This window comes from Diabrotica undecimpunctata, chromosome 2 (genome assembly GCF_040954645.1).
Source record: "Diabrotica undecimpunctata isolate CICGRU chromosome 2, icDiaUnde3, whole genome shotgun sequence".
NCBI lineage: Eukaryota > Metazoa > Arthropoda > Insecta > Coleoptera > Chrysomelidae > Diabrotica > Diabrotica undecimpunctata.
In genome coordinates this window covers 60,101,872-60,116,770 of record NC_092804.1, presented here as the reverse complement: position 1 = coordinate 60,116,770, position 14,899 = coordinate 60,101,872, and the positions used below count along the sequence as shown (strand labels likewise).

The 14,899-nt window shown below is 31.9% G+C and overlaps 2 protein-coding genes across 5 annotated transcripts in view; one reads left to right on the top strand and one right to left on the bottom strand.

Annotated features, from left to right (window-relative positions):
* Positions 1–2,393, bottom strand: part of AP-1-2beta (adaptor protein complex 1/2, beta subunit) — a 52,373-nt gene extending 49,980 nt beyond the window's left edge. The window contains exons 1-3 of the mRNA XM_072523007.1: positions 2,240–2,393; positions 2,045–2,158; positions 1,553–1,723 (exon numbers count right to left, since the gene is read on the bottom strand). Of these exons, the coding sequence (XP_072379108.1) occupies positions 1,553–1,723; positions 2,045–2,152 (279 nt within the window). The 5' untranslated portion in view covers positions 2,153–2,158; positions 2,240–2,393. The remainder of the gene's footprint in view (positions 1–1,552; positions 1,724–2,044; positions 2,159–2,239) is intronic.
* An 8,242-nt stretch (positions 2,394–10,635) lies between these two features.
* LOC140434618 (ubiquitin carboxyl-terminal hydrolase 32-like) overlaps positions 10,636–14,899 on the top strand; it is a 186,110-nt gene continuing 181,846 nt past the window's right edge. For all 4 annotated transcript variants that reach the window (XM_072523009.1, XM_072523011.1, XM_072523010.1 and 1 more), the window contains exon 1: positions 10,636–10,824. In XM_072523009.1, coding sequence (XP_072379110.1) covers positions 10,767–10,824 — 58 coding nt within the window. In that variant the 5' untranslated portion in view covers positions 10,636–10,766. The remainder of the gene's footprint in view (positions 10,825–14,899) is intronic.

Here is a 14,899-nt window from a genome sequence, read left to right as displayed (position 1 = left end):
TAATGATTTTTAAAGTGAAAAAGGTTGGTAAATCAATGAAAATATACAGTTTTTGTTTAGTTGAAAAAAAATCAATAGTTATGACATATGAGCCCAGAGACATATGAACTGGTTCAAAACCAATATACAACACATATTTTTTCTGAATGAGAATTTGAAGGCAATTTTAGGATTTCACTATATAGAAAGTTGTGCTATTGTGTTGAAATATAAATACCCCATCTGGTAGTTGAATCTCTTTAATGGATGACAATAATTTTCTTCTTATAAAATACTTTTGTACTACACAGTATTAATACATAGAGCCATCTATGAATAGGAGATATCCATATTTAGTTCAAACTTAATAGTTTAAAAGCATATTTGCCTAACCTATCTTTTGATGTTGTTATCATGCACATGTTAATAACAATCAATATCCAAAACAAAAACTTAGTTAACAATTCTTGCAATATTAAAATTACATTATTAGCATATCTAATAGAAACATATTTAAAAGAAAATAAGTATGTTATTTTCACAAATTTTCTGTAGAGCTTCAAACCCTTATGACGACCTGTCAAATCTGTATTACAGGATTTTGTATAGTAGCTGATTATTTTTGTGTGTCCCTTATGGGGCTGAAATTATAGGGCAGAACACTGCTTCACCAGTTTATTTTAACTCCATGATGTATATTTAACTTTACACACTTTGCAATACTAAATTACACTTTGCCCTTGTGCAGAACGAGAAGGAGGCAGAGAGAAAGAGAACAATATCTTGGAAGACTTTACCACTTGAATAATTTAAAGTGAATGTCTTTGAAATAAAATTAGAGGTACTGACTTCTAAATGAAAGGGGTGCGCAGGCTGGAGGGGTGTCAGAGATACTAAGGGATGGTCTGGATCTTTAACCCATCTCAGTTGATGTTTGAAATGCAGGTGTTGCAAGCACAGGGGTGACATTAGCTCCAATTGGAGTAGTGCAAAATATAGTTTTTTTTTCAATAATATTAAAAAACTACAAGATATATGATAATAATAGAAAAGATTTTCTCGCATTTTACCATTTATTCAAAATTTTGCAACACTGTTAGATCAGTATTTTAGTATTGAGTCTTATATATTAATTTTTCCAACCAGCATCCATTTTGTTTTCTTTGCATTGATTGTTAAGCCCTTTTTAGTGCATTTGTTGTTTACAGCATTCAACATGGTTTGAAGGTCGTCTAGGCTCTCTGCCATTATGGCAGTGTTATCTCTGTATCTAATGTTGTTGCCTTTCTGGATGTTGGAATTATAATATTGCAAAAATATACTTGTATCATAGAAGAGTACAACAGTTTTTTCACGTAAAAGTGATAGTGATAAAGATTTCCTAAATACTTTAAAATATTCTAATCTAAATATACTTATAATAATATACTCTAAATAATAAATTTTGATATTCTCTTATTGATTTTCCACATTTTATCCAACCACCTAATTTCCATATAACTCTTAAATAAATTTTTACCTCTACCAATGTTGGTTTTGCCATTTCAGTCTTCATAATTAACAATAATCTTACCTTTACAAAAGTATTTACTGCCATAATAGCCATGTCAGGTTGAGATTTAGCATAGTTCATTAAATATAAATAAACTAGCTTTTTGAGCTCTAAATTATCAGTCTGCATGCAGTTTACTACATCTGGAAACAAAGCTGAAACATCTTTGCCTACTGTCATAGAAGCAATAACCTAAAATATAAATAACAAGTTGAGAAAACAATCAGTTTTTATAGAATTGGTATCTGTGGATTACATAGATTGTTTGGTATTAAATGTTTGTGTAGTTGATCAATATGTAGGCAACTGATAGGAAATCTGAATAATAAAGTTGTAGAAAACTCTTGATGACTAATAAAGCAGGTAATAAATTGAACCTTTACAACAAAATTGGTGTATCATGAATTTCTTTAAACTCAAAATGCTGTGTATATTATGTTCCTTTAGATGTGAATAATTATGAGTGCTTTACAGAAAGTAAAATTTATTCCCAGAGATTAATAAATTTATTACCTTTTTAACAGCTTCTTTTTTCTTTTCCTTTTTATCATTATTTAGCTCTGACTTTAATTCAAATATTTCTCCCTTTTTGGTAGTAGTAAAATATTTAGAGTCGGTCATTGTAACCTAAAATGAAATTAGTACTTATGACTGGAAAATTTTACGTTTTTTATTGTATTCAGTTCAAAAATATTGCTACAAACTTACAGTTTTTTAATAAAATTACCCCAATAAAATTGCTGTAGAAATAAGAATCAAATATTATCAAATTCCCGAAACGCCTATTATTTTTGACGTTTAACTGACAGCAGTGACAGCTGACAGTGATATTCGTCTTCGTAGCAAAAAGCAAAAGTGGAATGCACAGAATAATAAAACAATCAGAATGCCAACTCTACTTGTCAAGATAAGTATGGGCAGACGGAATCAGTCATGTTTTAAACCATAGATAAATAATATAATATTAAACTGAACCAGTGCTGTTCAGTGAAATTTTATCTGGTGTGCACAGAAAAATTAACCCGGTTTAATTGATTTGACATAATATGCAACATTTTATATCGTACTTTTAGTTGAAGAATAGATTAAATTATTTCAAATGTACTAAATTATTAATCTCTAAAAATTTAAATTATGGTTCTGCCGTAGCTTGTCACAAATTTCTCAATCCAAGTCTGTTTCCGTTTAAAATATGGCGATCGCGTGCTGACACACTTCAAAGGCGGCATCTGAGAGTGGGCATTCTGATTGTTATTTATTCTGTGTCGAAAGGTATGTACCCGTATGTACCTATGTCACAAAACAATGTTATGTAAAGATTTTCGACTCCCATTGTAAAATTTACACCTAAATAACAAAAACCGGATTATATCGGTTACTCATTGTTCCAGACGGTTTCTTATATACCAGACACGTCTGTTCTAAATTACCGTTAGTTAGTCTAACGACTTGTGAGTCTTATCCCCTTTTTCAACGCTGAGCGTCCCGATCACAATTCCCCTGCGCCTGTTCTTTGTGAGGAAACTCACAAGTTTTATTTTTGATAATTTCAGCTCTATACAAGCCTTTGCAGAGGTAATAATCCACTGTCTTTTTAAATTAAAGCAACACACGTTCATTTGTACGCCAGTCTCCCGAAATATCACTTCAATTATACTTATCATTACCTTGTCCATACGTTCTCGTAGCTTGGCCTTAAAATAACGGATCTCTTGGTTTCCCTGTAGGTATAACAATTTAAACTATTTTTTAAATACAGATGAAATTTATTTGATCATTATGAGGTCTTCTGCGACACAGTGTATATGGTGTAAGACAATTTATGTGGACAACTTTTGATTTCCCTTTTTGCAGATTAATAATCCGATAATTTATTTTTATTTTATACTGCCTTCCCTTTGTCTTTAAAGTTTATGTTATTGTAGATTATATAGCTAGACGAGATCACCTAATTCGTAACTTCCATATGTGGATCGGCCGTTATATTGATATTTCATCCTATCACTTGCCATCTGAATATGCTGTCGGACATTATTCGACTCATACTCTCTAGCATTGCCTCTGACTATGGATGCAGCGGTATCCTTCTGGTCTTATTAGCACTAACCAATCGACAAACGTTTTAGTAATGTGCTGATTCAAAATTTCATCCTTGATCTAAATGGATTTCTAAGGAAACAACAAAACGTCTGAACATTTCTTTAAACAGTATATCTGCGACTGAAGAAGCCCATTAAATTTTAAATTGAATAGATCACAGTCAATTTGGTCAAATAATCCCATTGCCAAAAGAATATATTTGCTTTCATCATTCGTTTCTGGGAACGGTCCTGCAATGTCAATGGCTACTCCGTCTATAGAACTATTAACAATGTACTATTTATTGAATGTCCTCTTTTTACTAACTCTCCATTGCTCGTTTCACACAATTCGTTTTACTTGACAGCTCATCCAATAGAATCTTCTCAGACCCTTTTTTAAAGTGTTCGTAACGCCAAAGTGTTCACCTGATGCACCACTATGTAACTGACGCAATATTCCTTACACTTTACATTGTATAATCATCTGTAGGATTCCATTCTATCATTACTTTTAGATGGTCTATACAGATCAACTTTGAGTATCCCAAAAATTACTGGTATTAGTGATCTGTGGAGTACCCAGAAAATCCATTCATTTCGTTAATAGGCTTTAACTTCTAAACAAAATGTACTCACTTATACGAGTACGTAGGTTGGTCTTTCATTTTTACGCTTCCAATCCAAGATACGTTTCAGACTCTGATTATTTTCTTGGACATATTGTAGCTGTTCAGATTGTTATTAATAATCTGTGAGAGTGGTTTGTGGCACGCGACGTGGGTATTTCTCTAATTTTTACAGTTGCTATAATTTCCGCTGCATGGCCTTTTGAAAAGGGCGTCCTCATTTAGGTTGATTTTTTCTTTATGGCTATTTTGCCACTTGAACATATAGATTACGGAACTGTAGTCACTTTAGACTACATGATCAATACAAATAAGGAGATTTTCACCATAAAAATATTGAACTATTTTTACAAGTCTAATTTATTAACTTTATTTATTATAAAAAGTTCTAACACTTAGTTTATTAGAGTCTTTATTTAATTTATATAAAGTCTTACAAAAATTTATTTACACTGACACTAATTACACGATTCTAATTTATATATTACATTTCCATGTTACAATTATTATATTATATTCAAATGTCTTCCCCAAGACGATTATGTCATCTAGATAAACCAGGCATGTTTTCCAAGATAACCCACTCAACACATTTGCCATAAGCCTCTCAAATGTCGCAGGAGCATTACAGAGTCCAAATGGCAGAATATTAAATTGCCACAATCCAGATCCTGTGGTGAAGGCTGTCTTCTCTTTATCTACTGGGTCCATTTCTACTTGCCAGTATCCAGACTTCAAATCCAAAGTAGAAAACAATTTACTTCCAGTCAATGTGTCCAATACGTCGTCGATCCGAGGCAGAGGATAACTATCTTTCTTGGTAACGTTGTTCATCAAACGGAAATCCACACAGAACCTTGTCGTTCCGTCTTTCTTCTTAACCAGGACCACCGGAGAGACCCATAGGCTCGTAGAAGGTTCTGTCACCCCATCTTTCTTAATTTCCTGAACAATCGATTCAGCTTCCCCTCTTTTTGCCTGTGGTAATCGTCGAGCTGTTTGACGAATTGACTTAGCATTACCAGTATCAATTTTATGCTTAACAACGGTAGTTCTTCCCGTCTTTCCTCCTTTCGGTACGAAAATATCACGATACTGCCAAAGAAAGTTCCTACTTTTGTCTCTTTCTTGATGGTCACTTGGTAGTCATTGACATTGATAAGTCTCACAGGTATTTCTTCAGCCGAAGTCGCCAATTCCTTTCCAATTATGATTCCTCGGCCAACTTCGTCGTCATGGTTCCAAGGCTCCATCATAACAGGTGTCCCCGCTACTATGATCATTTCACTTCTCGCAGGCACGACTGTATCTTCTTTAACGGCTGCTTGCACAGTGTTGTCATCATGTGGAGGAAGAAATAGTTCCTCGTTACCAACTTTGATTACCTTATTTTTAAAATCCAATTGGAATCCATGCATACGTACATTACTAATATAACATTCTCTTCGATGTCAGCAACTGTAACAGTATGAACGAACTTTTCTGCTCCAATTCTTAATTGTACCTGGATTTCTCCATGAATGTTATCTTGGAATTTTCACCTGTAGCGGTTCGAAGTCGCAACCTCGTTGGTAACAGTTTCTTATGGCTGTTTATAACTGTCGGGCGTATAATGGTTCTGGTCGCTCCGGTATCCACCAACAACGTATGCCTTTTACCATTTATTTCTCCATCTACATATACACTATATCTTCACGATATTTTAAATCAGCTATTAGTACGAGAGAGTCTTTGGAAAATTTCCGGATCGAAGCTGCCCCCTAAGGCCGACCCATCCTAGTTTTCCTGATGGTGAGTTTCTTGATTTGCGCCGTACCTAGGGTGCTTACATGAACTTCGTACGTATCCTATTTCGCCACAATTCCAGTCTTCGTTTTCTTGTATGTAATACTTTTCATCATATTAACGAGCTGGTCAAGGTTATCTTCATTTCCCTCCTCTTTTACAGTCCTAACTTTACTGTACCCGCCAGAGGCCTGCGTAGCTGACTCGTATTCGAGGGCAGCGAATAAGACATCAACCAGCGTCTTGTGACGAGCTAATCGCAATGTTCTCTGCATTTCATGATCACGAAGACCATCAATAAACGTTTGAACGGCCAACTTTTTCATTATGTCTTCGGGAGCAGTTGGATAAGCATATCGTACTAATCTGGCAATATCTACCTCATATTCTTGAAGAGCCTTGTCTCTCTTTTGTCTTCGATTTTTAGGCTGCGACTGACATACATGCTCCAAATGTTCGTGACCATATCGCATATTTAACCTCTTCTTAAGTTGTTCGAAATCATCCGTCTCCTCTACGGCTATGATCTGATGCACATTTAAGGCATCTTCTCCAAGAGCGATAGTCAGGTTTACAGCCTTTTCTTTTTCGGACCATCCATTCGCTCTTGCAGCTGGTTCGAATTGTTTCATGTAGTTGTTCCATGACGATTTTCCGTCGAAAGTTGGGACTTTAACATGAACAGAACCTCCACTTCCTTCAAATTGCGGCCGTGTTTTCAACTTACATTTAGTGTCGTCTTCTTTTGTCTCCACTGTAATTAGATTGTTTCCTCTCTCTGCTGTCCCTGTTTCCTCCATCTCTTTCATCTTTTCTTCGACGGCCAACATATCGGCAGCAACTTGGTTTTTTAACGAAGATATTCTATCGTCGAGGGCTGACATCTCAGAAGTGACTTTAGAGATGTTAGTAGAAACTTTGCTTTCCAGAGAAGAAATCTCGTTAGAAACTTTGTTTTCTAAAGAAGCGATGTCGCCGGAAACTTTGTTCTCTAATGATGCGATGTCGCCGGAAACACTTTCGAAATATCGCCAGAAATTTTGTTCTCTAATGATGCGATGTCACCAGAAACTTTGGCCACATCACCAGAAACTTTGGCCACATCCACAGAAACTTTCGAAATCGACGAGATGACTGCAGCATTTTTGGTTTCAAATATATACGTTTCCGGATCCAAACCCTCTTGCTCCAAAGCGTTCTTTAGTCGTTGGACTAAATTAGCCTTTTTTCCGGTAGAAGCTAATTCTCTGTCCTCGATATGTCTTCTTAAATTCGTAACTGTGAGCTCATAAATCGTAGTCATTTTCACTATTTATTTAAAATTCCACTCTTCTGACACCAATGAACTATTTTTATAAGTCTGATTTATTAACTTTATTTATCATAAAAAGTTCTAACACTTAGTTTATTAGTCTTTATTTAATTTATATAAAGTCTTACAATAAGTTATTTACACTGACACTATTTACACAATTCTAATTTATATACTACATTTCTGCGTTACAATTATTCAAACTCGATACAACTATTCAAACTAACTTGTTTACAATAAAAATTCCTCTATAAATATATTAAATAGCCATTATTCCAGGGTTCCCTCGAACCGGACTTCGACCTTCTTGAACTCGCTCGGACAGCGTAGAATGAAGACAGGTTTTTATCGTAGGGAAAACTACTAGAAAAATACTTATTAGAAAAACATATTTACAGTTTAGACATGCGTCATATTTATCGTAACAATATTTATAAAATTATTTAATAATATTTAAATAATATAACTATTGCTGAAATAAGCGCATTTTCTTGTTCATCTTGAATCTGGAAAAAGAGACCTAATATGGTAGTGTTGCTGACATCTGTATGCAAACCGAAGTTTTTTCTCGTCTAGTGTAGAATATTGGTTTAATAATAAGTACTTTCGCAACTCTTCGAAAATCTTTGAACACATGTATTATGTACATAAGCCGAGGAAACTTGTGATTTCATGTTTATATTTTGGTACTGACCAGTTTTTAATTTATTCGATTTTCTCAGCATCAGCTACCATACTATTACTAGTATGTATTGTTTAGGTATGGATATGGCCTGAGTATATAATTTCTCGTAGAACCATATTATTACATTTGTTTGGGTACAATTTTAAATTAGCTGCTGCATCAATCATCTCCCAGATGTTCCCTCAGATTTTTGGAATGCTCTTCAAATGATCCTCCAATCACAAATACGTCATCTAGATAAACCAAACATGTTTGCCAGTGTCAACCATCAAAAGGTTGACTTTTTAAAACTTCCCTAATTAGCCTCTTAAATGTAGCGGGAGGATTACAAAATCTAATCATATCGTGAGAGTTTCCCTCGATGAGCTGGCTCCATTCCTCTTTGCCAGGATTCAAATTTTAGTTAAGGGTAAAAACCAATGAGATACCCAGAGTGTATCCAATGTATCGTCTAATCTGGGTCAGGGGTAACTTTGTTAGGTAATTATTGCATTCACTTGAAGGTCGTTAATACAAAACAATGGGAACCATCCTTCTTCTTTAAAAAGACATGTAAAAGCCGACAGTGCTGTAATGATTGTTTTGTAAATTAATACTTTATTTTCTAGAAATACACAGGATTTTTCCAATAAGCCTTGGTTAGTATTTATTTTATAATTTTATTTACCATTTTTATTGAGAATTAACAACAATTTTAGTTGAAAATACGTTTATTTTGATGTTTGGATTTCCGAACTGAAATTGTAGTTATTTCCCATTAAAAAAATCTTAAATAATGTACTCTGGTAGTATTGTTGGTTGCTTAGAAATGTGTCTTGATTGGTCTTGTACTCATTGTACCTTACGACGTCCCCAATAGTTTTGCTTCTGCGTCAGCAAATAGGTATTTTGTGGTCAGTGTAATTGCGATAGTTCTCCTGTTTTGATATCTTGCCATTAGAGCGATTATTGTAAAGTGTGTAATAACCGTTGAATATACCGTGAAAAATGTTGTTATATGTAAATAAAGTATAAAATAAAATGAGAGCTAAAGTAGACTTTACACTACATGATTTTATCATATGACAATATCATATGAGATTTGTTATGATTCCTTGTTTCTATGATGTTTTAAAAAATCGTGTTTACACTGCATGATAAGTTATGACTTATATGAGTGACAATGAATGAGGTTTTATTGATTTTTCCTTTTGTTTATGGTCATAGAGATATTAGACACAGTATAGGTATCAACTATTAGATTTTGAAACCATTATAATAGAAAATAAATCTTTGATTGCATCGGCTTCCCGACTTTTAATAATAATACGCCGGCAACAACTGCGTACAGCGTACAGCAGTAAGAAGAAAAAGATCAGTGGCTCTTACGAAGAAATCGTGGACAGGGTATATAAAATTTAGTGTTGATATTATACCAAATTAAAAATAATCAATAAAGAAACTAAACTAAAATTATGACTAAGAAGACTATAAAACACTAAACTAAGAATAAAATAAAATAAATAAATAATAAAAGAAAAATACGACACAATTTCAATATCAAATGCAACAAACAAAAAATAAATAAATAATGTTGTCGGTAAGGGAATGTTGCTGAATTGACATAAGAATAAGGCGCGATATTTAAATATGTTGGTGTTACCCCTATTATTATGTAGACTTTACACTACATGATTTTATCACATGACAATATCATACGAGATTTGTTATGATTCCTCGTTTCCATGATGTTTTAAAAAATCGTGTTTACACTGCATGATAAGTTATGACTAATGATATGAGTGACAATGAGTGAGGTTTTATTGATTTTTCTTTTTGTTTATGGTCATAGAGATATTAGACACAGTATAAGTAACAACTATTAGATTTTGAATCCATTATAATGGAAAATAAATCTTTGATTGCATTGGCTTCCCGAATTTTAATAATAATACGCCTGCAACAACTGCGTACAGCGTACAGCAGTAAGAAGAAAAAGATCAGGCGCCTTTGGGCTTACAGGTGGCTCTTACGAAGAAATCGTGGATAGGGTATATCAAATTTAGTGTTGATATTATACCAAATTAAAAATATTTAATAAAGAAACTAAACTAAAATTATGTTTAAGAAGACTATAAAGCACTAAACTAAGAATAAAACAAACTAAATCAATAATAAAAAAAAACAAATACGACAATAGCACACATTAGATAGTAGGTTCAATATAAATGCAACAAACAATCAATTAAATAAATAAAGAATGTTGTCTTTTGGTAAGGGAATGTTGCTAAATTGACATGAGAATAATACGCGATATTTAAATATGTTGGTATTACTCGTATTATTACCGAAAATCATATGATTTTATCATGCGGAATAGGTACCGTCCTATTCTCCTGTGACAAGCTATGACGAGCCGCATGACAGTGTTTATGACAAAATCATACAGTGTAAACATGTAAATTTCACTTCATGACAAAATCATATGACAAATCACATGATAAATCATGTAGTGTAAAGTGTGTATAAGGACTTTAATGCAAATAATTTTGTTTTGTGGTATTGTTAGTTGCCTATCTATGTTCCTTGTATCCTACGAGGTCGGTGGTATTGCTTCTGCGTCAGCAAATAGGTGTTTTGTGGTCAGTGTAACTGCGACAGTTGTCTTGTTTTGGTATCTTGTCATTTGAGTGATTGTTGTAAATTGTGTAATAACCGTGGAATTTGTCGTGAAAAATGTTGTTATGCGTAAATAAAATATAAAAAAATGGGTGCTAAGGATTCTAAAAGGAGTTGCTTGAGCTACGATGATGCAGTAAAACGAAGTAAGTTATTTTTTTTAATCATAATTATCATTTTCTCTTGCTTACATCATGTGATGTTGTTACACGAGTGAAGTTGAAAAATGTGTATAATTAACTCCTGAATGTATTCAAGGAAATTCAATCCCATATTTATTATCGTGTCCTACTCGTTTGCGATTGAGTCCAAATTGAAAGTCGATAAATAGTGAATAATGAATGATCGTTTATCCTGTTCATGATTTTTTTGTTTATTTAATCTCATTTAATCATTAATATTAGCCTTGATTAGCAGCTAAGTGATGATTTCCACCGCTGTCTTTTAATTTGTTAAATCAAATTAGGAAGTTGTCTAATTTTGTGTCTTTATTGCTGTTTGCTGTCCCCATTAGTTTGTTTATATAATGATGATTCTATGAAGTATATGCTGGATCAGCATTTAATAACAATTTAATATCCTAATTATGTAAGCATAAATTATTGTTTTTTACAAACAAGTTGTTTCCTATTTTATGATTTTCAAGTTTTGATTATAACCAAATTATTACCAGATTATAACCAAAACCAATATGAGTAAATAACTTGTTTATTACCATCAATTTCTACCACAATAGAAAACAATATAAAATCCTTGCATATTTTGTACATAAAAAAATTATTTCTAATCATGGTAATTGTGAAATTTCATAATTCCCTAGTAGTATGCAGTTGATATCAAAGGAAAAATGTGGTTAAATGTTTGCTAATCTTTAACATTAAAGGATATTGAAGTGAATTAATATTTTCATGTTAGCATTACTTTTCTTTTCACATATTTTGGCTCATTAGAGTTGAACAATTCTGATATGTTCACCAAACTGTATTTAGAAAACCCATGCCATTCGTATGGCATATTTTTCACAAAGTTATCCTGTCTAAATGTTTACAAACTACTTTAAAAGTATTTTGAGACCTTGAAATGACTGTAAAACTATGGTAGGAGAGTAGTAAGACCAAACAATGTCTATGGGGATTTATATCAAATAATTCTGGTCTTTTCTCTCTTTTTAGTTGGGTCAAACTAATGTCATTAATTCTAGTATCATGATAATTCCTGTTCATTATTCTTATTTCTTCCTGTTTTCTAGGTTACATTTTGTATTGTTTAGGATATCCTGGTATCATATTTAGTGTCTTTTTTATTGCTCCTATGAGCTTTTGAGTATTAGAAGGCACAAGAAGAGTGTTAAAGAATATTTATCTTGTTTAATGGTCTCAATACTTTTAGTTTAGTAAAAAAAGTTAAATTTTAATAAGATTTTTCTCTATTTGAGTTCATATCTTATTGGCATTTTCTCACTTTTTAATACTGTATGGTAATACCATGCTATTTAGCAGTTCAATTTTGTCAATTCTTGGCTGAGGAATTGAGGAATTGTATTCTAAGATGTTTCTTTTCCTCTCAACCTTATATTTTACTGGTTCTCCCCAAGTCTCAATTTTAGGAATCAAAATTCACTTACTATAGAGCATTTTGTCTTTTCAAACAAATTAATGCTTTTGGTTTATAACTATAAATTATTATATTTGTAAACATAAAAAGAATGCTAAGTAATTATTTGATGACAGGTTCTGGATAATTAAAACAAATAAATCACTAGACTTGTTCTTTTATTATCAGCAACCCCTCTAGTGTAGAAAAGTGAAGGAATTTATTAAGTACATAAATATATACTAATTTAAAAAATAACGTCTCTAAAAAAATTAAACTGAAGTAAATATGCCTAATTGAGTTAGTTCTGTACCATTCATTATGTCATTAGATTGAATTTTTAATGAGTGAACTTTAGTAGATTTTGTATAATAACAAACGAAGCATATTGATTAACACAGATTTTCAATACAACAGCCAAGAAATACAATATGATAATATCAGCAGAAAAAACCAAATGTATGACATCTAAATACCCACTACGATGTAAAATTGAAATTGGTGGGAAAGTAATAAAGCAGGAAGCAAGGTTTAGATACCTGGGAATATATTTATATATATATATATATATATATATATATATATATATATATATATATATATATATATATATATATATATATATATAATACTTTAACACAGAGGTGTTAAAAAAGAAGTACAACAACAAAGCTTAAAAGCAAGTAAAGCAGTGGGATAAAGCAAGTAGAGTCTGTTGGATAGGGAAAGAAGCGAAAACATAACAAGAGCATGCAATATAGAAGACATAAATGGATGGGTGGCAACAAACACATCAGTAGAATAGCAGAGGATAGGATAGTATGAATAGCACAAGATAAGTCACCAAATGGATGAATAAGTATTGGCAGACCAAGAAAAAGATGATGCAATAATTGAAATAATTTAGGAGGCTAATATTGAAAAAGAAACAGGCTTTAAAGTCTACATACAAGGAGGAAGAAGAAAAAGAAGCATATTGAGATTTTTGAAGAATTATAAATATTGAATAAAAAATCTCAAATTGTGTATGGCAAATAACCACATTTTAAATGCATCTTGTATATTTTCAGCATTGTTTGTTGAGAATTATTACACCAAAATATTTTGAAAGAGGTGCTCTGAATTATAGTTTTTTAACACCTAGTTAACATTTAGCCCTATACTGTAATGTTAATAATATTTTAATCTGTGATATATATATATATATATATATATATATATATATATATATATATATATATATATATATATATATATATATATATGTTAATATATATTTTTTTAAATCTGTGATTAATAATGTAATTATTTGCTCAATTATGTTAAAAAATTTATGCAAATAAAAATTTACTCTACTCTACCCTACTCTGTTGCATTATAATTTTTTTTATCCTTACAGAGGATATTTTTATACTACTTAATAAATACCTACTTCTTTCATTCTTTTGAAATACTATTTTTTTTCTTATTATTGTAAGACACTCAAACAGAAACTTAAAGTGCACACACTCAGACAAAGCTACTGGTGTCCAACAGTGGTGTCTGCCACCATTGGTTTGTCAGCCACACAAATGAACCACCGCTGGCTCATACTGATTAGAACCACAACAGTTTCAATATGAATATCAGTGAAATAGCATTAGCGACAAATATATTGTTAATAATTCGACAGCGACGCAGGATGAGGAGACAAATAACGAAAAAGTAATATCAAAATTTGAAAAATATTTTTCAAATTTTGATATTACTCTTTGCTGTGCATTTCTTTTATTAATTTTTTCACTGTATTATTCTAATTTATAGGCCCAAAGAACTGGTTTCTCTTCAACAGCAGTTATAAAATCTTCCGTATTAAAATCCATAATAACTTCCTTACTTACCATTTAACAAATTATTAAAACTAAGAACAAGACACCAGAAGTGGCTTGTGTGAACGCTTCTATTTAAAAGAATTTGTCAAAAGAAAAAGTGAGACACACATCAGTGACTACTGAGCCACTAAAAGCAGCCAGACACTAAAAGTTGCTTGTCTGTAATCATGCATTTAAAACAATACTTTACTACAATTAAATACTGGTGGTGGAAATGCCGGGTGGAAACCAGATGCTTCATCTATATTCTAAAATTCTAACAGTCTATATTTTCTGTAGACAGTTAGAATTTCTTTGAGATAGGGTGATTATTAAGAAAGATATAATGGAAATGTTTTCATTGGCTCAGGTAGCACCTTAAAGTCTGTTGTATTGATATGTGTATGTGTGCTAAGATTATGGTGATATAAAAAGAAGAATTATTAAAAACTATTTATAAGTTGAAAATCAAAATGTTAAATATAAAATATTTTTAATCATAATTTTGGTTTATTCCTAAAATTATCAGTAGTTAAGTTTTGGTGATAGACATGCATATGCTTTGTTGACAGACATTCTTTTTTAATTTGCTTGATAGACAATGTATGGTTACATCCATAAATCGTTGATTCTATTTTTGGTATAGTGTATTTTCATTGTTAAACTCGCATATCCTCTATTTTAATATTGACTACTAAATAAAATTAGGTTCAGTTAAGACTAGGTTTCCTATTCTTAATTATTTTGTACAGTGTTTAGTGATATACAAGAAAGATGA